General features: G+C 44.3%; 1 protein-coding gene across 2 annotated transcripts; it reads left to right on the forward strand.

Annotated features, from left to right (window-relative positions):
• The first annotated feature begins 89 nt into the window (after positions 1 to 89).
• LOC139583817 (serine/arginine repetitive matrix protein 2-like) lies at positions 90 to 21,098 on the forward strand. 2 transcript variants are annotated; one of them, XM_071415342.1, is made up of 12 exons: positions 90 to 1,403; positions 2,294 to 6,362; positions 6,468 to 6,671; positions 10,222 to 10,380; positions 10,590 to 10,677; positions 10,788 to 10,860; positions 10,957 to 11,065; positions 11,342 to 11,473; positions 11,673 to 11,762; positions 14,069 to 14,212; positions 14,347 to 14,531; positions 19,411 to 21,098. In XM_071415342.1, the coding sequence occupies exons 2-12, from the start codon at positions 2,295 to 2,297 to the stop codon at positions 19,577 to 19,579; spliced, it is 5,421 nt and encodes a 1,806-aa protein (XP_071271443.1). In that variant the 5' UTR covers positions 90 to 1,403; position 2,294; the 3' UTR covers positions 19,580 to 21,098. The 2 variants fall into 2 exon arrangements, with proteins under 2 accessions (XP_071271443.1, XP_071271442.1); XM_071415341.1 differs by lacking the exon at positions 90 to 1,403 and adding an exon at positions 1,437 to 1,575.
• The last annotated feature ends 916 nt before the right edge of the window (positions 21,099 to 22,014 follow it).

Below are 22,014 nucleotides of genomic sequence, written 5' to 3' on the forward strand. Positions count from 1 at the left end.
AGACGAAGCAGCTGTTTTACAAGTGGGATGCACTGTTGAGCGCTACATCCCGAGGCGTTCGTACTGATTGTACGGAGATTGTGACAGCCAGTTAAATGGCGTCCCTTGAGAGGGCAAGAACAAGATTTATGTCAGGAGAAGTGCAGTATTCTCATAAAGAGACATATACTTGTAATACGGAGGAGGGATAAAGAGGTTGAAGCGAGAGAGGGAGGAAGAGGGTGAGCTTGAGTTGGTTAATGATGGCAAAAAAAGGGAGATTTGTTAAAGAATGGTAGAAAGTGTAAGCAGAGTGAGCTATACGCCGTATTGAAGACCGGAGGAGAAATGGAAGTGAATGAGGGCGAAATATCAGAGGTGGTAGGTGTGGTGAAGTTCTTGGAATCCGAGGGTCAGGATAAAGATTGGTCTGTGACAGTAGCAGTGACATTGTTTTGATGGAAAGGAAAGGGCGCCATTGAGAGGAGTGATTACTGGGGTAGGGGTAAATGTGAACGTTAACTCATCGTTTTGTGCGACGCAGACAGGGTGGCGTGAATGGTGAAACGGACGAGTCGTTGTCTGTCCTTTTGAGTTTTGATGTTGAGTCTTTGCCCGACAAAGGGATGTTAGCATATATATCCCATACAAGCTTTTGTGCCGAATACGTTAAGTTGTTACAGGTGTCAAGCGTATGGGCATGTGGCAGCAGTGTGTAAGAGGGAGGTTCCTAGGTGTGAGAAGTGTGCAGAAGGGCATGAGACAAAGGAATGTGTAGCATTGGGGAAAGTAGTGGTATGTGTTAAATGTAGGCGTGCCCATGGGGCTGGGGAGTAGAAATGTCCGGTGCGAGAGAGGCGGGTTGAGGTTTCCAGGGTTACAGTAGTGCAGAAATTGTCGTATGCTGAGGCAGTGAAGAAAGTAGAGGAAGGTGGGTCAAGGGGGAGGGATCCGGAGAGGAGTGGTGTGAGTAGTAGATATGTACCAGTACAGAGGGATAGGCCAACAAGTGGATATGTTTCAGTAAGATTGGATTTTTTTGCATTTATAGCAATGGTTATCAAAAGTACTGCAGGGATGGAACGTAAGTCACAGAAAATTGAGGTTGTGGTGACAGCTGCAGAGAGGTATTTGGGTGTGCGAGACTTGATGTCAGGAGAGTTACAGGGTGTGTTAAGTGGTGGCGTCCCATCCTTTCAGGTTATTGGCCTGAGGAAGGACTAAATATATTTAAATAGTGGAGTATGGTGGTGGGTTTTTGTGAGTGTTGGGTTAGATGTTAGGTTATTTGTTAAAGGGGGGGGAAACATAAAGCAAAGTATAAGGGCGTTATACTCCAGTCCAGTAGGTGGCGGTAATGCAACATTTATTGGATGCCAACCGCCGTTAAACCTAATCGAAGAAGAGCTATCGCTTATTATCGCGTGAGTACAAACTTTGTAAGTGTATGCATCATACGTGTCACTAATTTTGGAACGCTCAACTCGCCATAGCCCCGCCTCCTCAGTTCCGGAATTTTGGCTCCGGAAGTACAGTACTTTTTTTGGTTCACAGGAAAAGGAAAAAAAAACTGCTGTTAGGAAACAAAACAGCAAAGTGAGTTTTAGCGACGAATGTGATTATTTTACTATAGTAATACGTATCATAATAAATGACGAGATGTGATTTAGTTTGGCATCTTAGTTTGCTTCTTTAGCATTTGTAGCTAGCCAAAATTAGCTAGCTAACTAGCAACGACGCTATGCTGTCGTTTAACGGTAATTCCCAAGTGTCTTATCTTCTGCAAGCAAAGTGGTTTGCTTGCAATCGATTCCACAACAACTAGCGTGCTAATGTTATCCTGCATCGTGAATGGATGGGAGTTTGATTATTGGAGTAACTAGTTAGGTAGCTTTCTTGTTACATTGTTGCAACTAGCTAACAACATAGCTAACTGTCTAGCCAGTCAGTATTAAGCTGTTGCGCTCATTACAGCAGGCTAACTAGCTAGTTCGTTTAAGTGCTGTTACTTAGGTAACTCGCAAATGCAATTACTAGCTATTAGGTTACAGTAAAATAGTTGAACAATAACCATATATATCCCACGCTTCGAGTATTTAACGGTCATTTGCATGGTAGCTCTATCTCTGTCATTGGCTGGCTTACTCAGTTAGCAATGACTTAATACTGACAGACACACATACAGCTTACTTACCCCATTTAGTGGTTATTGTAGCCTCAATGGGATTGACTGTTATATATGTTCAATAATAACTATGACAACAAACACATGTGCCTATTACCATTCATATGTTGCATTCCTTTTTCTTTATAGAATGCCTGCCCCTAAAAGACACAAGTCTTTTCAGGATCCTCAAGCGAAGAGAAGAATGGTGGAGCAGAATGAAGTTGTCATGCCATCCAACAAAACGACACCAGCCTCTGCATCGTCAAGCAACCCCCAAAGAGAAGCACCTTTGCGAAGAAGGAATAAGAAAAAGCCCCCTGCAGAACTAAAAGAGGGAAATAAACCTGCAGGGTCCAGCCTCCATTCCTCCAAGACAAAATCCACCCAAAAGGCCAGGACTAAGACCAAGTTCAATCCACCTGTAAAGAACGCCAAGCTGCTGAAAGCCACAAGTGCCTCCTCAAAGAATCCCAACTCTAAAGGAACCCTAAAAAGACCAGCCAAGATCTTCAAAACTGCTTCCACAGAGTCTGATGAGGAGCTTATCAGAACTCATAAACCCCATTGCATCAGAAAATACTCTAATGGGGATAGAGGTAAGCGTAAAGGGTCACAGTCTAACCTGAATGAAGAAGTATTGCTCTCAGACCCTGTGCAGAGGGATCACAATTATGGTATACCCTCTGCGTCTTGTGGTAGTCATTCTGAAATTGAGGAAAATAAAAGGAAAAGAGTCAGAGAGTCCACCGGAGGCCCAGAGACCCAGAGAGGTGTGAAGATGGAAACTCAAATATCTTCAGAACCCTTACCTGAACAATCTGGACAGATGAAGCGGAGCAGTGAGACACATAAGGTGCAGGATAATTCCATTACCACCCCAACAGATGAATTTAGTGAGAGTGTCAACACCAAGACTGACACACAAATGTATCCTTCAGCATCCCCTGAGAAAGCTTCAGACCCTATCCATAAGCAGGTGAACCAGAATAATTCCATTACCACCCCAACAGATGAAGTTAGTGAGAGTTTTGAGACCAAGACTGACACACAAATGTATCCTTCAGCATCCCCTGAGAAAGCTTCAGACCCTATCCATAAGCAGGTGAACCAGAATAATTCCATTACCACCCCAACAGATGAAGTTAGTGAGAGTTTTGAGACCAAGACTGACACACAAATGTCTCCTCCAGCATCCCCTGAAAAAGCTTCAGACCCCATCCATAAGCAGGTGAACCAGAAGAATTCCATTACCACCCCAACAGATGAATTTAGTGAGAGTTTTGAGACCAAGCCTGACACAAAAATGTCTCCTCCAGCATCCCCTGAAAAAGCTTCAGACCCCATCCATAAGCAGGTGAACCAGAATAATTCCATGACTACCCCAACAGATGAACTTAGTGAGAGTTTTGAGACCAAGCCTGAAACAAAAATGTATCCTCCAGCATCCTCTGAAAAAGCTTCAGACCACATCCATAAGCACCAGAGTAGTGAGAAACATGAGGAGCAGAACGATTCCGTGACCATCCCTACATATCAAGTTAGTGAGAGTGTAGAGAGCAAGATTGATGCATATAAGAAGTCTGCAGACTCCATACCTGAACTACTGAAACAGAGCACTGAGACACAGGATATGCAGGAAAATTCCATGACCACCCATACAGATAAAGTTAATGAACATTTACAGACTAAGGTCGGTGCAAAAATATTGTCTCCTCCAGCCATAGGCTTAGTAGCATATAGTAGCAGTAGTGATTCTGAATGTGAAAGTGAGGGAAATGACAGGACGGGAGTCACAGAGTCAATAGATGTGAAGATGAAAACTCAAGCATCTTCAGAGAAGGCTTCAGACCCTGTCCCTGAACAGGTGAAGGAGAGCAGTGAGACGAGGCAGATGCAGGAGGATTCCATGACCACCCCTACATATGAAGTTGCCGAGGATTCCATGACCTCCCCTACATATGAAGTTACCGAGGATTCCATGACCTCCCCTACATATGAAGTTACCGAGGATTCCATGACCACCCCTAGTGAGAGTGTAGACACCAAGCTTGATGCAAATATAAAGCCTCCATCTATAGAAGTATATTCAGAGGAGGCTTCAGACCCTGTCCCTGAACAGGTGAATCCTGAACAGGTGAATCAGCTATACATTGAAATAGAGAAGGTGCAGGAAGATTCCATGACCACCCCAACAGATGAAGTAATTGAACGTTTAGATGGCACGCTTGATGCAGAAATAATGTCCCTTCCACCGTTAGAAGCATCCTCTGAGGAGACCCATACATTTGAAGTTAGTGAGAGTGTAGAGACCAAGTGTTCAGAACTTGCACCTGAACATGTGACACAGAGCACTGAGACACAGGAGATGCAGGGAGATTCCGCGCCAGCCCATGCAGATCAAGTAAGTGAGAGTGTAGACACCAAGCTTGATATCGAAGTAAATTCTCCTCCACCTGTAGAACTATCCTCTGAGGAGACTTCAGACATTGTCTCTGTCTCAGAACAGGTGCTGCAGAGCAGTGAGACACAGGAAGTCCAGGAAGATTCCATGACCACCCCTACAGATGAACTTAGGGAAAGTTTAGGAACAAAGTCGGGTGCTAAATTAAATTCTCCACCCCTAGAGGTGCTTTTCAGTGCTCTAAAGGAGTCCAGTCTTTGCAAACATCCCCTGTCTCATACGATGCGCTCAAATGTCAAAGAGTTTCTGGAAGAAGAGGATTCTTTAGAAATCACAAAAAAAGACTGTGGCTTTGGTTTAACAGAGAGCATTGAGTGTACTTTAGACCTGGAGACCCCGATTATTGTTGAGGATATGGAGATCGGCCACTGTGTTGTGGAGGTGGTGGGAGAGAATGGAGATGAGGTGGATAGTGATCTGGAAATCATAGACAACTCTGAGAGGCCAGAGAAGACACTTGAGCTAACCAAAGGGTCTGAAGATGAGTGCAGTGTGGATAAAAGTGAAGATGGTATTGAAAAGAAAAGCACAAGTTCCTCTAACCAAGACAGCACAAATTGTGGGAAGAAGGAAGCTACTAAAAAAACACAGGGTAGCCTGGAAAAACCCAAGAAACAGCAGATGAACCCTCAGGCCCGGACCAAAGCCCGACTAGCAGCGCTAGCTGAGCAAAAGGCAGCTGCCTCTAAAAAAGCGAGCAGGCAGCTCAACCTCCTGGCCCTATGTGAAGAAATAGCAGATGATATCGCCACTGACACAATGTTAATAAAGACGAAGGAGGAGGAGGAGCAGGTTGTAACAGTTAAGGCTGAACCCAGCAAGGAGCCAGAATGCACACCGCCTGTCACACAGGCTGAGACTGTTCCTATACCTCCAACTCCTGCCGGGCCCGAGGAACCCTCTCCAGCAGTAGAACCCTCCGCTGAGGTGCCTGCTCCAGCCAAGCCCCCAGCTCCAGAGCCACCTCAGAGGCGTTTCTTCATCAGCCAAGTGACGGTACCCCTCAAAATCCACGAGAAGAAGAAGCTTACCAGGTTCCAGAGGCTGCGGCAGGTGGAGCTGCAGCGGGAGAAGAATATGTCCTGGACCATGGTGAAGAAGCTCAAGTCCGATCAGAAGATGATTCCAGAGACTGAGACTAAACCTTCCCCTCCAGCAGCAGCACCTGTCCAAGTGACCACACCCCCACCACCCTCAGCCAGTCCAGCAGCACCCACAGTAGCTGCACTCTCCCCAACCAGTCCAGAAGTAACCCCAAAAGTTGAGCCCCCAAAAGTTGAGCCCCCCAAAGTGACCCCCAGTAAGGGACCCACCCTGAGAAAGAGGACGCTTCCAGCAGAACCCCCGCCGATGCCCAACGGGCTGAAAGCTCAGAAGGCCAAGCCTGTGGTGGAGTATAAGCCTTACAAATCCAGGCCCAAGTACTCCTTTGATGACTTTGAATGTGATGACGAGCCGAAACCCACAGTGCAGAAGGCAGCAGTGAGACCTACAGCTACCACTATTCAGAGGGCAGCAGTTAAACCTACAGCCGTTCAGAGGGCAGCAGTGAGACCGACACCTACTACCATTCAGAGGGCAGCAGTTAAACCTACAGCCGTTCAGAGGGCAGCAGTGAGACCGACACCTACTACCATTCAGAGGGCAGCAGTGACACATACTACCATTCAGAGGGCAGCAGGGAGAACTACACCTACCACCATTCAGAGGGCAGCAGTGACACCTACACCAGAAGCCGAAAACGGCAAACATGAAGTAACTTTCTTAAACATTGATCTAAAATTGTAAAATGCAAGGATGAGTGTGTGTCAAAAATGGTATGGAAATTAATTCTTACCCTCTTAATTTCTCCTTCCACAGGACTCAAAACCTACCGTGCAGAAGCCAGAAAACAGGGGTCAGAAAACAGTAGGACCTACCGCCCTGAAAACAGTAGGACCTACCGCGCCGAAAACAGGACATATCACACAGAAAACAGTAGGACCTACCGCGCAGAATACAGTACCAACTGTACAGAAGGCCGTAGAGATACCAACCCCTATGTCCACAAATGGTAAACATGAGGTAAGTTTCTTAGTTGTAATAATACAAATGTATTATTTACATTTCTATAGCGCTGTTCATAGAATCTCAAAGCGCTTCAAGTGCAAAAAACAAACCAGCAAAATATCATGACAGGTCAACCAATAGAGGCCAAGTCTTTGAAAGCTGCATCCCCCAAAGATGGAGAGGAGGGACACTTTAATAGCTTGAGCGGAGAGAGCTGTTTAGATGATGGAGTCTGCTGATGATCTTGTATAGGGAAAGTCTGGGTACCAGCCTGACTTACAGCCTCTGGACTTCTCCGTTTCCACTCTGTGTAGCACCCACTTAGGTGATGCTCTGAGAACCAAAAAGCTCATCACACACAGTTCAGTATAATAGCCCCAGTCGTCCTCATTACGAGTCTTCGAGCACTGTTGTATTACTAGATCTCCCATTCCTCTCACACTTCAGGCGACTCCTCAAATGATGTTCTAAGGAGATCAATAATTGGCAGCCACTCACTCTCACTCACTCATCCCCATAGCTCCGGCTGGCGGATAGGGCAGTAACAAAGGCACTCCATTTCTGTCTGTCTCTAGCCGCCTTCTCCACTGTGCCACAGCTCTGCTCATGTTGTTGAAGCTCGGTCTCGATTGTACTCCGCCTCGTTGTCTTGGGCCTCCCCCTCTTACATCTGTCCTCTGGAGTCCAATGGACTGCTATTCTTGGGATCGAGTCTGTACTCTTTCTCAGATACTCCAGCGGTGTCTCTTGAGTATGGCAGCTATGGCTTCCTGCTTCGTTTATATAAGGAGGTTGGTGTTTGATATTGTGTTTGGCCAGAAGATGTTCATGAAGTTGTGTGGAAGGTAGATCGTTTTTTCAGGTCTGCTTCTGTTCTTTTCCAGCAATCTGAACCATAAAGGAGAGTTGCCAGTACACAGCTCTGCAATATTTTGATTTTTATATTTGTTCTGTATTGTCCGGATTTCCAGACGTTATTGAACTTCATAAAGATTGCTTTATTGATTCTGGTGCAGATGTCTTTGCTGGTGCCTCCATCATGGCATATGGTGCTCCCAAGGTAACTAAAACTGTGGCTTAACCCCAGGGTCCTGTTCCTTGATTTTGGCTGATTTTGCTGTGTTGATGGACATGACCTTTGTCTTGCTGCAGTTGATAACCAGGCCAACTTGCTGGCCAAAGGACTGGACAGTTTTCTCGTGTGTGTGTGTGTGTGTGTGTGTGTGTGTGTGTGTGTGTGTGTGTGTGTGTGTGTGTGTGTGTGTGTGTGTGTGTGTGTGTGTGTGTGTGTGTGTGTGTGTGTGTGTGTGTGTGTGTGTGTGTGTGTGTGTGTGCGTGTGTGTGTGTGTGTGTGTGATAAACGAGCCAGGTCATCGGTGAAGTCAAGGTCTTCTAGAGTAGAATACCAGGTCCATTGTATTCCTCTTGCCTGATCTTCTGTGATTCAATCTATTGTCAGGTTGAAGAGTAAGGCTGACATCACACAACCTTGACGAACTCAGCTGCACAGCAAAGCTCATGTTGCTCGTTACCACAGTGCATGAAAAAATTGCTGTAGAACTGTTTTATGATGTTAACAACATGGGTGGCGATTCCACAAATTCTTAAGATCTTCCATAGGCTTTTGCAGTGAATGCTGTCAAAAGCCTTCTGGAAGTCAATAAAGTTGTTGCGTTTGTTGCCAGTCACTACATTGCTCAATGAGGGCAAAGATCTGGTCTGTACAGCTCCTTCCTTCCTCCCTTGTTTGTTCCTAAGCACTTTGTCTACAGCTGAAGACATCCGTTGTACGGTAATTTTGCAAAAGATCTTGCTGGGAACAGATAAAGGTGCGTTGCCCCTCCAGTTGTTACAATCGATTAGAGTGCCCTTAGGTACCCGTATGATCACCCCCATGGTCCAATCTGAAGGTATCGTTCCCTTCAACCAGATATCAGTGAAAAGTGAAAGGATGTTTGCAGCCACTACTGGATCGATTTTGAACAGCTCGGCATTGAGGTTATCAGGAACTGTAGCTTTCCCGTTTAGTGACTTGATGATAGTGATTATTTCGTCTTTGGTTGGTGGGTTGGTGTTTATGTTTAGGTCTTCTAGAGCAGCTTTAGGTGTTGTGTGGTAATTAGATCCACCTGGGGTTCTCTGTTGAGATCTTCTCTGAAATGTTCTGTCCATCTTGCTCCCTGTTCATTTTCCGTAGTCAGGAGATTGCCTTGCTTGTCTTTTGATTTGAGTATTTGACTTGAATTTTCTGCCACAGATTTGGTTAGTGATTTTGTATACTTTTCCTTGCTGCTGCTTTTTCAGGTAGGCCCTTTTTGTTTCTTCCTACTAGCCTTTTGACTTGTGTAGATTTTTCTGTACTGCTCCTCCAATTCTAGTTTTAGCCTTTGATTTGGCATCTTGTATTTTTCATGTCTGTTCTTTCCTCGGATCATTTCCCATGTTTCTGGGGTGATCCATTCCTCGCATTGCCTTCTGTGTCCTATGGTTTTCTTGCTGCTTTCACTGTAAGCTTGAACCACTTTCCCCCACTTCCTGTCTATTTTCCTCAGTCGCCGCCTCATCTTCTTCTGTGTTGTTTGAAAGGGCTTGATACTTGTTGCGAACTTGCATTATGAAGGTTATCTTGACGGTTTGGTACGTCAGCATGCCAACATCAAATCTTGTTCCTTTTGTCAGTGGTCTTGAACGTTTCAGCTTTAGATTGATGTCGGCAGTCAGAAGATGGTGGCGACATCTGCCCCCTTTCACACCTTGATGTCCCTCAGTGAGCTTCTCAACTTGCCGTTGGTTTCCATTCCATTCGTTTTCTCTACCCCTTTCTGTAGGATGATGGCGACACCTTCATGATGTTGTCTGTCCTCCCATCCAGAGTGTAGTACTGTTTCTCGTGGAACCAGAGCTAGTTCACCTAGCTTCACTCACTTCCAGGATCTGTAGCTTGTATCTCCTCACTTCGTTGGTAACCTGTGCCAGCTTTCTGGACTCAAACATTGTTTGAACATTCCATAAGCCAACGTGCAGTTTGTATTTGGTGTTCAGTGCTCCCATCTTTACTCAGCAGTTTCCCGTAGGCTTTCACTGATGGCGGTCATACAAGTCTGGGAGATCTTTGCATCCAGTTGTAGGATTGTCATTTGTTGTTGTTTCTGTACCTCCATTTTTTTACCGGATGGGGTTGCTGGCCCCCATACCCAACCGTCCACTTCTGGTTTGAGGAGATTTTGCAATTGGCAGCCAGATGAAACAAAAAAAAGCTGGTACTGTGTCCAGACGCACTTTAGCTAGCTAGCCATGAAAAAAAGTGTTAACCTGCTAATCTGTAGTTTAAAAACACCAGATATATGCAAGAAAAACTCATATCAAAAACAAAAGAGCTGATAAAAAAAAAATCAACAATTAAAAACACCTAAAAAATTACTATGTACACATTTACAGTAGCTCTATGCTTGTTGCTATTAGGGCACAATGGCAACTGTAGAACTATGCTACTTGAAATAACTTTCTTGGTTGTTATGCTGGTTGTGTGGTACTGTAACTGTCTTTATCTCCCCTCCTTCCACAGGACTCCAAACTTACTGTACAGAATGCAGTAGTACCTACCGTACAGAAGGCAGACATGCCTAGACCCAGTGTACAGAAGGCAGTGGTGGTACCTATATCTTCCCCCAAAAATGAGCAGAAAGCAGAAGCACCACCTACGGCCAAAACTGGCAAAGATGAGGTAACATCCTTGGACCTGTTATTTCTTTATTAGCATGTAAGAATGGTAGGTTTGTGTTAGAAATGATATTAAAATCCCATTCAATAACTGTACAGGGCACTTCAGTGACGCATTAGAAGCAGTGTGGATCATAATACAGCCATTTTCATGGTAAAAAATGATTTTGTCGCCAAAATGTATCCCTCTTAAAACCTCTTGTCTTTCCACAGGATTCCATAGCACCAGTGTTCTCCCCTCCCTCTGAAGAGCCCCCAAGAGATTCTGTTGACAAAGAGCAGTGTGAAGAAAAGCCTGCGGGTACTCTCATGTTTGATAACATCCAAATGACAGTTTGAACAGTGTTATAACACATTGTCATATCATACATTGTGTAATATGCTTCTTATAGAATGTCTCTTACTTATCAGTTACTGAGATTAAATCCGCATCCCCAGAGGTCAAGACAGAGGACAAGACAACAACAGAGAATGCCTCTGACTCGTAAGAATTTACACTCATATTACAATGACCAAATAGTTTTCTGCACAACAACTATTTTCCGGCGCAATTCGAACAGTGTCTGTGTTTCCATGGCAGTGGGGTCGTTCAATCAGCAGGTAATGGCAGTCCCCTCTCTGACGAACGTCTGCAGAAAGAAATCAAGAAACTAAAGGAGACCGACAAAGACGTAAATCAAGCCATTATTGTGAGTGTTTCAGTCCTTCGCCGAATACTGCCCACTGTACTTTGTGTTCTCTTTTGTAACACAGTGATGTTATTCAAAGACTATGCATGTTCCTAGCTTGGTCCCAGATCTGTTTGTGCTCTTACTTGCTGTCATTGTCAAGCCAAAGGTTTGGCATGACAAGGAGTTGGCATGATTGCACAGACTGGCACTCAGGCTAGTAAGTTCCTATATTTAGATATAATCTATTTACCGTATGTCAGAACTGACCTAGAGTCTGTGCGTGTCACCTCCTAGGATGCAGGGCAGAAGCACTTTGGCCCAGTAACCTGCAGTGTGTGTGGGATGCTGTACTCCGCTGCCAACCCAGAGGATGAATCCCAGCATTTGCTCTTCCACAACCAGTTCACCAGCGCTGTCAGATATGTGGTGAGAATGAGCTGTCTCCCACACATGAATGCGTCCCATAGGACTCTGGTCAAAAGTAATGCACTACTGTATATAGGAAATAGGGAGGCGTTTGGGACGCAGACTATGCGTGCCAACTCGTCCCCTCTGACTCAAACATCTCTCACATACACACACATCTCTCGACCTATAAACCACTGATTTGTCATGCCGTCCACAGGGGTGGAAGAAGGAGAGGATTTTGGGGGAGTACCCCGATGGCAAGATCATCCTTGTCCTTCCAGATGACCCCAAATATGCACTGAAGAAGGTATGTGTGCTTCAGGCTCCAAATGTACACATTATCACATATGGATAAACATTGACTATAATACGATGAAAAAAATATTCATCTAAATATTCATACAATTGCACAGAGATTTTGTTTTACAAGTAAGAAAAAAGCACTTTACAAAATAAAATGTAGCATTATTCCCATACCATTATTACAGAGAATCAGGAAAATTATGATACCCTCTCCCTATTGGCTAGTTAGCTTATTCAAGCCTTTTTTCAAAATACAACACTGCCCCTCTAAAAAAAAAAGATTTATCTGACTCACTTTTCAAAGCTGTCTAGAAATGCACCCATTTTGTGCTCTTGTAGGAAGCAATCACTCCCCCATTGCTGACTGCAAATTGTTTATAACTGGGCTAATAACTAACTAGCAAAGGATATGAACAAATGTGCACACGTCGCTACAGTACATGTAGCTCGCTCTCGCTTTGATCTCAAAACAAGTGCATCTACTCATGACCGCTCATGCTGTAAACACAGTCCAGTTCAAAGTGAATGGCAAAGGTCTATTTCCATAAAGGCCTACTGCAGCTCTAATTGGTTATGGCGCACATAATCTGTGTAGGGTACGGGCATGAGTCAAGCCTGTCAATACAATAGAATCCTACTCGGATGCGTTCTGCCCACAACAAAATCTATTGCATAGTTTTTGTTTCGGGATGTTGCATTGAAAGTGGCTAATATTCCGTTGAGTCGATCACAATTCCCACAGTAAAGGGAAACGTTGATACTGTTAACTAACAGGAAAACTCTAGAAAATTGAAGTTCAATCTTGTGCTGCTTTGCGTGGGCTGATATTTCTTCTGCAAGGCAGTCCCAGGGGAGCGGCACAGCTTAGAGGGAACATTGATTGGCACCCCTGTTTTTCAGTACTCTAGCACCCTCCTCTTGCTAGGATAACGACAAAGCCTTTTTCTAAAATGTTTTTATGAGATTGGGAACAACTTGAGGGATCTTAGACCATTCCTCCATATAGAATCTTTCCAGATCATTGATATCCTTTGTCTGTCCTTATGGACTGCCCTCTTCAATTCAAACCACAGGTTTTCAATGGGGTTCAAGTCCGTAGACGGAGATGGCCATTGCAAAATGTTGATTTTTGTGGTGAATTAACTGTGCTTATTGTCTTACTGGGAGATCCACTTGCGGCCAAGTGTCCGCCTCCTGGCAGAGGCATCCAGGTTTTTGGCTAAAATGTCCTGGTACTTGGTAAAGTTCATGATGCCGTTGACTTTAACAAGGGCCCCAGGACCAGTGGAAGCAAAATAGCCCCGCCCAATAACATCAAAGATCCACCACCATATTTTACTGTAGATATAAGGTACTTTTCTGCATGTGCTTCTGTTTTTCAACGCCAAACCCACCACTGGTGTGCATGGCCAAAGAGCTCTATTTTCATAGCACCGGTTCCAATCCAAGTGCCAATGCCGTTTATCTATCAGGGGGTGCCGCAGCACCCTCAGCACCCCTACTTCCCACGGCTTTGAACACCTTGTAACTGTGGATCCAACATGCCAATTATGAAATGTTGATACTGTAAATTACGAGTTTTCAAATATCGAAACGTGAAGTGCACATTGTAACTCGTGGGTGGTTCACTTGTATGACAATAAAGCGCTATCTATTATAATCCTCAACACATCATTCAGAACACAGACTAATCTTGATTTACAGGATTTCCCTCACTTAGACAACACATTTGCAAAAGTTGCCCAATTAGCATGGGGGCATCTTCTTGTCACGCACAGTGCTCAAGTTTATAACTTCTGTCACTCAAAACCCATACAGCGTTGTGAAGCGGAGAACCTGAGCTCTGACGCCATGTATAGCATGTTACTGTATATCCACTGTTTTTCAATTTAGGCGCTTATCAATTACAAAATCTGCCAGTTTCAACCCGTATATGGGATGACGGGTGCTGTGAGTGTAATGGGTTAAACAAAATGTATTTCTCTGAGCAATTGTATTACTGTAAAATAATATAATTGTCCGATTATTATTATTTTTTGCCTACAATATATGTTTGTATTGCTTATTTTATACAGTATTTTTTGCTCATATTTATCAAGGGTGCCAATAACCTCTGTTCATCACTACAGTTTAATTGTCCTGTAGTCCAGGGTCATATTCACTAGGCATCAAACAGAATGAAAACTGACTGTAACAGGGAGGGATAAGAAACACTGGTTTTCTGTTGCAAAAGGTTTTGCTACGGTGTGCACTGATGAATACGACCCTGCAAAGAAGTCTTACACAGCCTGTTTATTGGTGGTTTGTCAGGTTGAGGAGATTAGAGAGATGGTGGACAATGACCTGGGCTTCCAGCAGGTTGAGACCAAGTGTCCCTCCCAGACTAAAACCTTCCTGTTTATCTCCAATGACAAGAAGGTAGCTGGGTGCCTTATCGCTGAGCACATTCAGGAGGTGAGAAAGACTGTGTGGGTTAAGGCTGGGAATGTGTGTGTTTGTTGGGAGGGTGGTTACGATGCAAAGTAAAGAGACTTTATTGTGACGATGTATTCGCTGTTGCATGTATGTGATTGTATGTGCGTGTGCAGGGTTACAGGGTCATCGAGGAGGCGGTGCCCGAGGGCTCGGAGGGAGAGAAGGTGATGTTTGAGCGTCAGAGAGCCTGGTGCTGTTCCACCAACCCAGAGCCAGCCCTCTGTGGCATCAGCCGCATCTGGGTCTTCAGCATGATGAGACGGAGGGGCATCGCCTCACGCATGATCGAGTGTCTCAGGTCAGTCCGTCAGTCTTACTTGGGTATGAATCGAAGGAAAAAACGAACAGCTGTTCGTGCACAAAAATCAACATAATTTGCTCCGTGGGGAGGGGGGGGTAAAGGCGTCTGCATGCTTCCCAGCCAAAACAGTTCGGAAGAGTGTTTGCATATTTTGTGGCATTTTGTTTGTTTTGGACTTCGGTAAGGTTTTTTTCAGCTGTTCGTGCACAATTTCTTTTCTCAAGGCAAGCCGTAGTCGGCAGCCAAAGACTACATCCCTTTGTTGGTGATTGGTCAAGAGTAGGTGTTCTTCAATAAAGTCTTTGTCATTCAACGAGAGACGACTCATTTTCATGGACAATTTGTCATTGAGAAATACTGCACCGGCCTCCTGGGTGGCGCAGTGGTCTAGGGAACTGCATCGCAGTGCTAGCTGTGCCACCAGAGACTCTGGGTTCGAGCCCAGGCTCTGTCGCAGCCGGTCGCGACCGGGAGGTCCATGGGGCGACGCACAATTGGCCCAGTGTCGTCCGGGTTAGGGAGGGTTTGGCCGGTAGGGATATCCTTGTCTCATCGCGCACTAGCGACTCCTGTGGCGGGCCGGGCGCAGTGCACGCTAACCAGGTCACCAGGTGCACGGTGTTTCCTCCGACACATTGGTGCGGCTGGCTTCCGGGTTGGAGGCGCGCTGTGTTAAGAAGCAGTGCGGCTTGGTTGGGTTGTGCTTCGGAGGACGCATGGCTTTCGACCTTCGTCTCTCCCGAGCCCGTACGGGAGTTGTAGCGATGAGACAAGATAGTAACTACTAACAATTGGATACTACGAAATTGGGGAGAAAGGGGGGTAAAATTAAAAAATAATATATATATATATTTTTTAATTGCACCAATCATCTTAGTTAGATGTAAAATTGCGTGATTCCTCTGCAAAAATGTCAAAATGAATGACAGATTTCTTTAGTTAATTCAGACTATTTTGAGGAAGTGTATAATGGCTACGGCATCTCGAAATGGACAAACAGTACTATTGCCACTTTTGTTCCTCATTTTTCAAGCAAAGTTATTTTAAGGGAGTAAGCTCAGCTAGGTGCCAGCCTAACAGAAGCATGCTGACGCCTTAATGCCCCCTGATTCAGTCACATACACTGAATGTACAAAACATAGGAACACATTCCTTATATTGAGTTGCACCCCCTTTTGCCCTCAGAACAGCTTCAATTCGTCAGGTCATGGACTACAAGGTTCCATAGAGATGCTGGCCCATGTTGACTCCAATGCTTCCCGCAGTTGTGCCAAGTTGGCTGGATGTCCTTTGGGTGGTGGACCATTCTTGATACACACAGGAAAATGTTGAGTGTGAAAAACCCAGCAGCGTTGGAGTTCTTGTAACAAACCGGTGCACCTGGCACTTACTAGCATACCCCCTTCAAAGGCACATACAGTGCATTCGGAAAGTATTCAGACCCCTCGACTTTTTCCACATGTTACATTACAGCCTTATTCTAAAATGTATTTATTTCATTTTTTTCCCTCATCAATCTACACACAATACCACATAATGACAAAGCAAAAATAGGTTTTTAGAAATGTTTGCTAATTTATATTAAAAAAAAAAATAATAATAAATAAAACGGATACCTTATTTACATAAGTATTCAGACCGTTTGCTATGATACTCGAAATTGAGCTCAGGTGCATCCTGTTTTCATTGATCATCCTTGAGATGTTTCTACAACTTTATTTGGAGTCTACCTGTGGTAAATTCAATTGATTAGACATTATTTGGAAAGGCACACACCTGTCTATAGAAGGTCCCACAGTTGACAGTGCATGTATGAGCAAAAACCAAACCATGAGGTCGAAGGAATTGTGTGTGGTGCTCCGAGACAGGATTGTGTCAAGGCACAGATCTGGTGAAGGGTACCAAAAAATGTCTGCAGCATTGAAGATCCCCAAGAACACAGTGGCCTTAAATGGAAGAAGTTTGGAACCACCAAGTCTCTTCATAGAGCAATTGGGGGAGAAGGGCCTTCGTCAGAGAGGTGACCAACTCTGAAAGGGCTCCGGAGTTTCTCTGTGGAGATGGGAGAACCTGCCAGAAGGACAACCATCTCTGCAGCACTCCACCAATCAGGCCTTTATGGTGGAGTGGTCAGACGGAAGCCACTCCTCATTAAAATTGCCAAGTGTCAAGTCTGGAGGAAACCTGGCACCATCCCTACGGTGAAGCATGGTGGTGGCAGTATCATGCTGTGGGCATGTTTTTTAGCGGCAGGGATTGGGAGACTAGTCAGGATTGAGGGAAAGATGAACGGAGCAAAGTACAGAGATCCAAGATGAAAACCTACTCCAGAGCACTCAGCACCTCAGACTGGAGCGAAGGTTCACCTTCCAAAAGGACAATGACCCTAAGCACACAGCCAAGACAACGCAGGAGTGGATTCGGGACAAGTCTCAATGTCCATGAGTGGCCCAGCCAGAGCCCGGACTTAAACCCGATCGAACATCTCTGGAGAGACAGTGATGCTCCCCATCCAACCTGACAGAGCTTGAGAGGATCTGCAGAGATGAATGGGAGAAACTCCCCAAATACAGGTGTGCCAAGCTTGTAGCGTCATACCCAAGAAGACTTGAGGCTGTAATCACTGCCAAAGGTTCTTCAACAAAGTACTGATTTAAAGGGTCTGAATACTTATGTAAATATATTTCAGTTTATTTTTAGTACATTTGCAAAAATGTCTAAACGCCTGTTTTTGCTTTGTCATTATGGGGTATTGTGTGTCGATTGATGAGAAGAAAAAAACAATTGAATCAATTTTAGAATAAGGCTGTAACGTAACAAAATGTGGAAAAAGTCAAGGGGTCTGAATACTTTCCGAAAGCACTATACATCTTTTGTCTTGCCCATTCATCCTCTGAATGGCTCACATACACAATCCATGTCTCAATTGTCTCAAGGCTTAAAAATCGTTATTTAACCTGCCTCCTCCCCTTCATCTACACGTATTGAAGTGGCTTTAACAAGTGACATCAATAATGGATCAAAGCTTTCACCTGGTCAGTCTGTCATGGAAAGAGCAGATGTCCTTAATGTTTTGTACACTCGGTGTATATACTGCTCCCCACCAGAGACTGGTTCAATCCCCACATTCACCCTTCCTACTGTACTCCCACTTGCATGTCTCCCCCTCTGTTTCCAACTGTTTAAAATCTAAAATATGTGTGTTATGTATGTATATATAATATACACTGCTCAAAAAAATAAAGGGAACACTAAAATAACACATCCTAGATCTGAATGAATGAAATATTCTTATTAAATACTTTTTTCTTTACATAGTTGAATGTCCTGACAACAAAACCACACTAAAATTATCAATGAAAATCAAATTTATCAACCCATGGAGGTCTGGATTTGGAGTCACACTCAAAATTAAAGTGGAAAACCACACTACAGGCTGATCCAACTTTGATGTAATGTCCTTAAAACAAGTCAAAATGAGGCTCAGTAGTGTGTGTGGCCTCCACGTGCCTGTATGACCTCCCTACAACGCCTGGGCATGCTCCTGATGAGGTGGCGGATGGTCTCCTGAGGGATCTCCTCCCAGACCTGGACTAAAGCATCCGCCAACTCCTGGACAGTCTGTGGTGCAACCTGGCGTTGGTGGATGGAGCGAGACATGATGTCCCAGATGTGCTCAATTGGATTCAGGTCTGGGGAACGGGCGGGCCAGTCCATAGCATCAATGCCTTCCTCTTGCAGGAACTGCTGACACACTCCAACCACATGAGGTCTAGCATTGTCTTGCATTAGGAGGAACCCAGGGCCAACCGCACCAGCATATGGTCTCACAAGGGGTCTGAGGATCTCATGTCGGTACCTAATGGCAGTCAGGCTACCTCTGGCGAGCCCATGGAGGGCTGTGCGGCCCCCCAAAGAAATGCCACCCCACACCATGACTGACCCACCGCCAAACCGGTCATGCTGGAGGATGTTGCAGGCAGCAGAACGTTCTCCACGGCGTCTCCAGACTGTCACGTCTGTCACATGTGCTCAGTGTGAACCTGCTTTCATCTGTGAAGAGCACAGGGCGCCAGTGGGGAATTTGCCAATCTTGGTGTTCTCTGGCAAATGCCAAACGTCCTGCACGGTGTTGGGCTGTAAGCACAACCCCCACCTGTGGATGTCGGGCCCTCATACCACCCTCATGGAGTCTGTTTCTGACCGTTTGAGCAGACATGCGCATTTGTGGCCTGCTGGAGGTCATTTTGCAGGGCTCTGGCAGTGCTCCTCCTGCTCAAAGGCGGAGGTAGCGGTCCTGCTGCTGGGTTGTTGCCCTCCTACGGCCTCCTCCACGTCTCCTGATGTACTGGCCTGTCTCCTGGTAGCGCCTCCATGCTCTGGACACTACGCTGACAGACACAGCAAACCTTCTTGCCACAGCTTGCATTGATGTGCCATCCTGGATGAGCTGCACTACCTGAGCCACTTGTGTGGGTTGTAGACTCCGTCTCATGCTACCACTAGAGTGAAAGCACCGCCAGCATTCAAAAGTGACCAAAACATCAGCCAGGAAGCATAGGAACTGAGAAGTGGTCTGTGGTCACCACCTGCAGAACCACTCCTTTATTGGGGGTGTCTTGCTAATTGCCTATAATTTCCACCTTTTGTCTATTCCATTTGCACAACAGCATGTGGAATTTATTGTCAATCAGTGTTGCTTCCTAAGTGGACAGTTTGATTTCACAGAAGTGTGATTGACTTGGAGTTACATTGTGTTGTTTAAGTGTTCCCTTTATTTTTTTGAGCAGTGTGTATATATATATATATATATAAAATTGAAATATGTAGTTTTGGAACTTCAACATTCACTTCTTCTCTCATTGCCCTCCCACAGGAACAACTTCATCTACGGCTCCTACTTGAGCAAGGAGGAGATCGCTTTCTCCGACCCCACGCCCGACGGAAAGCTCTTTGCTACACACTACTGTGGCACCTCGCAGTTCCTGGTTTATAACTTTGTCAGTGGAACTCGTTCAGACCAACCAAGCCCTAATTTGGTGTAACCATTCGCATCAAGGTGGATTTATGCTGAGGCCAGGTGTGACTCCTCACCAACCAACCAATCTTGTCGTGGACATCCTGTCACAAGCACATTGTGACTCTTTTAGACTGAACGTTTAGACTCATCAAAGACTACTGTACTGACTCTTCTGAGGGGAAATCTTGGTTTTTAATCTCAGGTTGAAAACAACAAGGTGTTGTTTAAAAGATTTAAAATCTCCCTTTAATCCCTGCATAGTATTTTGAGACAAATAATATTTTTATTTATGTTTTTTAAATAAGAAACAAGCTTTTATTGGCAGTATTAAAGAGTTTACATGCATTAAGCTTGACAGCAATAGAAAACAAAGAGCATTTCACAATTCATAGTTTATGAAGATACACTTAATTTTACTCAAACGGTTCTAAAACAATATCCTGTTCTAATAATGCTTTTCATTCATGTTGAGCATCTTAAAACGGTTAGAAGTTGCTAATATTAAGATGAGTTGTCGTGTACACAAGGGGTTGTTCTTACACACTTCCATGTTCATCATCTCTTTACTTTTAATGAAGGGATGCGTTGACCACCTGAGGTTCCATTATGTGATACAGAGTACATTATTGTTAAGGTCACTCTCTCAGAATTTATCAGAATGTGGTTGTTTGATTCTGTTGAGTGAAGTTTTTACTCACCATTTTCTTCACATCATGATTGTTCTCAGTCTTGCTGCCATGTGCTCTAATCATGTCCATTATTAAAATGGAGAGTCCTATTTGGGATAGTTATCCTCCTTAGGCAGTAAGTAGCATGGACTAGCAGGAAGAATAACTGAGGTAATAATGGTTGGATTTCTGTATGGGGCATTATTCTGTAGTGCTTCTAGTCAAGGCTCTTTACCCAAGTTGCCTCAGAAATATATCTAACTGCAGAAATGTTAAATGTGAGCTGTGATATAAGTGAATTGGCAAGGCAGTGAGCATTCACTCGTTTCTGCCTGTGTATGTTTGTGCCTACTGTGAATCTTAAACCTCAACCTGACTGTTAGATTTCACTGACAGACTGATCGTACTGTAGACTCCCTCAAACGTTCTCGTCCAAACTGCCCTTATTTGAGCCCCCCCTGAAATCACAATTTTTAATAATTGACAATTTCTTCTATTGGCAGAAAGTTTTATGCACATTTAGGACCTCATTGATAATACATTAAGATTTAAAAGTAAATCACGTAATATGAATAATATAAATAATGCCGTTGAAAGGGTTTAAAAGCTCAGGGTTATTTGGTTTTTGAGGGAGTTGAAAACACCATCCATGTCAAAGGTGATTATCACAGCAAACCAAGGGACAGTTGCTCAGCCATCAAAAAGTGTTGCGAGTCATACATTTTCTGGTATCAATGATTTATTCATCACATTGCCCTTCATTTTGAAACATTTTCTTTTAGAAATATTGTGGGTCGTGTAAGACAACACATTTGTTTTATAAAGAGCTGTCATGTAAATAGTTATTTAAAAATAAAAAAAACTATCCTGCCCTGCTATGGTTGAATTGATTTAAGTTGACGTGTCTCACAGCTCAGTGTTTTGAGCATGAATGTAGCATTCATAATGTGATAACCTTCACAAGTTAAGCTTCATGGTTACATATCACGACTTAGAATAGGTTGGGTGATGAAGGCTTATTCTACCACCTAGTGGACATAGTACATGCCAACATGTTTTATTTGTACCAGTGGTGGCCAGTACAGACAAAGACCAATGTTACCATGAAGTTGAGTTGTTTGGCATCTTATCATTCATGGTGCCTCTATTTGACAGACAGGTTTCTATCCGTCTTGCTGTTGAATGTTCTAATTAGAGCCAGTCATTGCCGCCACAGCATGAATGGGTGGGTGTTCTATTACTGTCAATCCCATGTATTAGATTAGTCAGTCACACATTTCCCTGTGAGTTTCATATCAGCTCTCTGAGACTGGCTGATGCTAGTACAGAAAATAATCGATGCTATGACTCCAGTCATAGCAACTCAATGGATCTGACCAGGCCACCGTCTCAACTGAAAGGGATTTTGTCTAACTTCAATATGTTAGTCTATCTTAAATCTGGCCACCATGCTCTCATTCTGTGTCTTTGTAGATGGATTGATGTAAACACTCTCTCCTGTTAGTGCATTCCTCGCCTCTCCTGTCACAACACCGGGCCTGCTCCATGGTTACTTCAGAGAAACAAAAGGACCTTAGAACAACATGGATACTTCCTCAGGAGGAGGGCGTGACAAAACACTGAGCTACGTTGATCCTCAGAGCTGCTCTGATACTGATCAGGAAAAATGCTGGACACGAATGGACATTTATGAAAAAAGATCTAACAGGCCAGCAGTAAATCTGAAAAGATCAAAACCAGGAGGTCAGTCTCCATTACAGCAAAATGAATGACTACTTCCAAACACTATAGA

The sequence above is a fragment of the Salvelinus alpinus genome, chromosome 8, assembly GCF_045679555.1.
Source record: "Salvelinus alpinus chromosome 8, SLU_Salpinus.1, whole genome shotgun sequence".
Taxonomy (NCBI): domain Eukaryota; kingdom Metazoa; phylum Chordata; class Actinopteri; order Salmoniformes; family Salmonidae; genus Salvelinus; species Salvelinus alpinus.

Bases quoted from the DNA above. Each gene is read 5' to 3' on its own strand.
- LOC139583817 (XM_071415342.1), top strand. From the start codon at position 2,295: ATGCCTGCCCCTAAAAGACACAAGTCTTTTCAGGATCCTCAAGCGAAG. The intron at 6,363-6,467 runs GTAACTTTCTTA...CTCCTTCCACAG, and splicing joins CCGAAAACGGCAAACATGAA to GACTCAAAACCTACCGTGCA. The intron at 10,678-10,787 runs GTACTCTCATGT...CTTACTTATCAG, and splicing joins GTGTGAAGAAAAGCCTGCGG to TTACTGAGATTAAATCCGCA.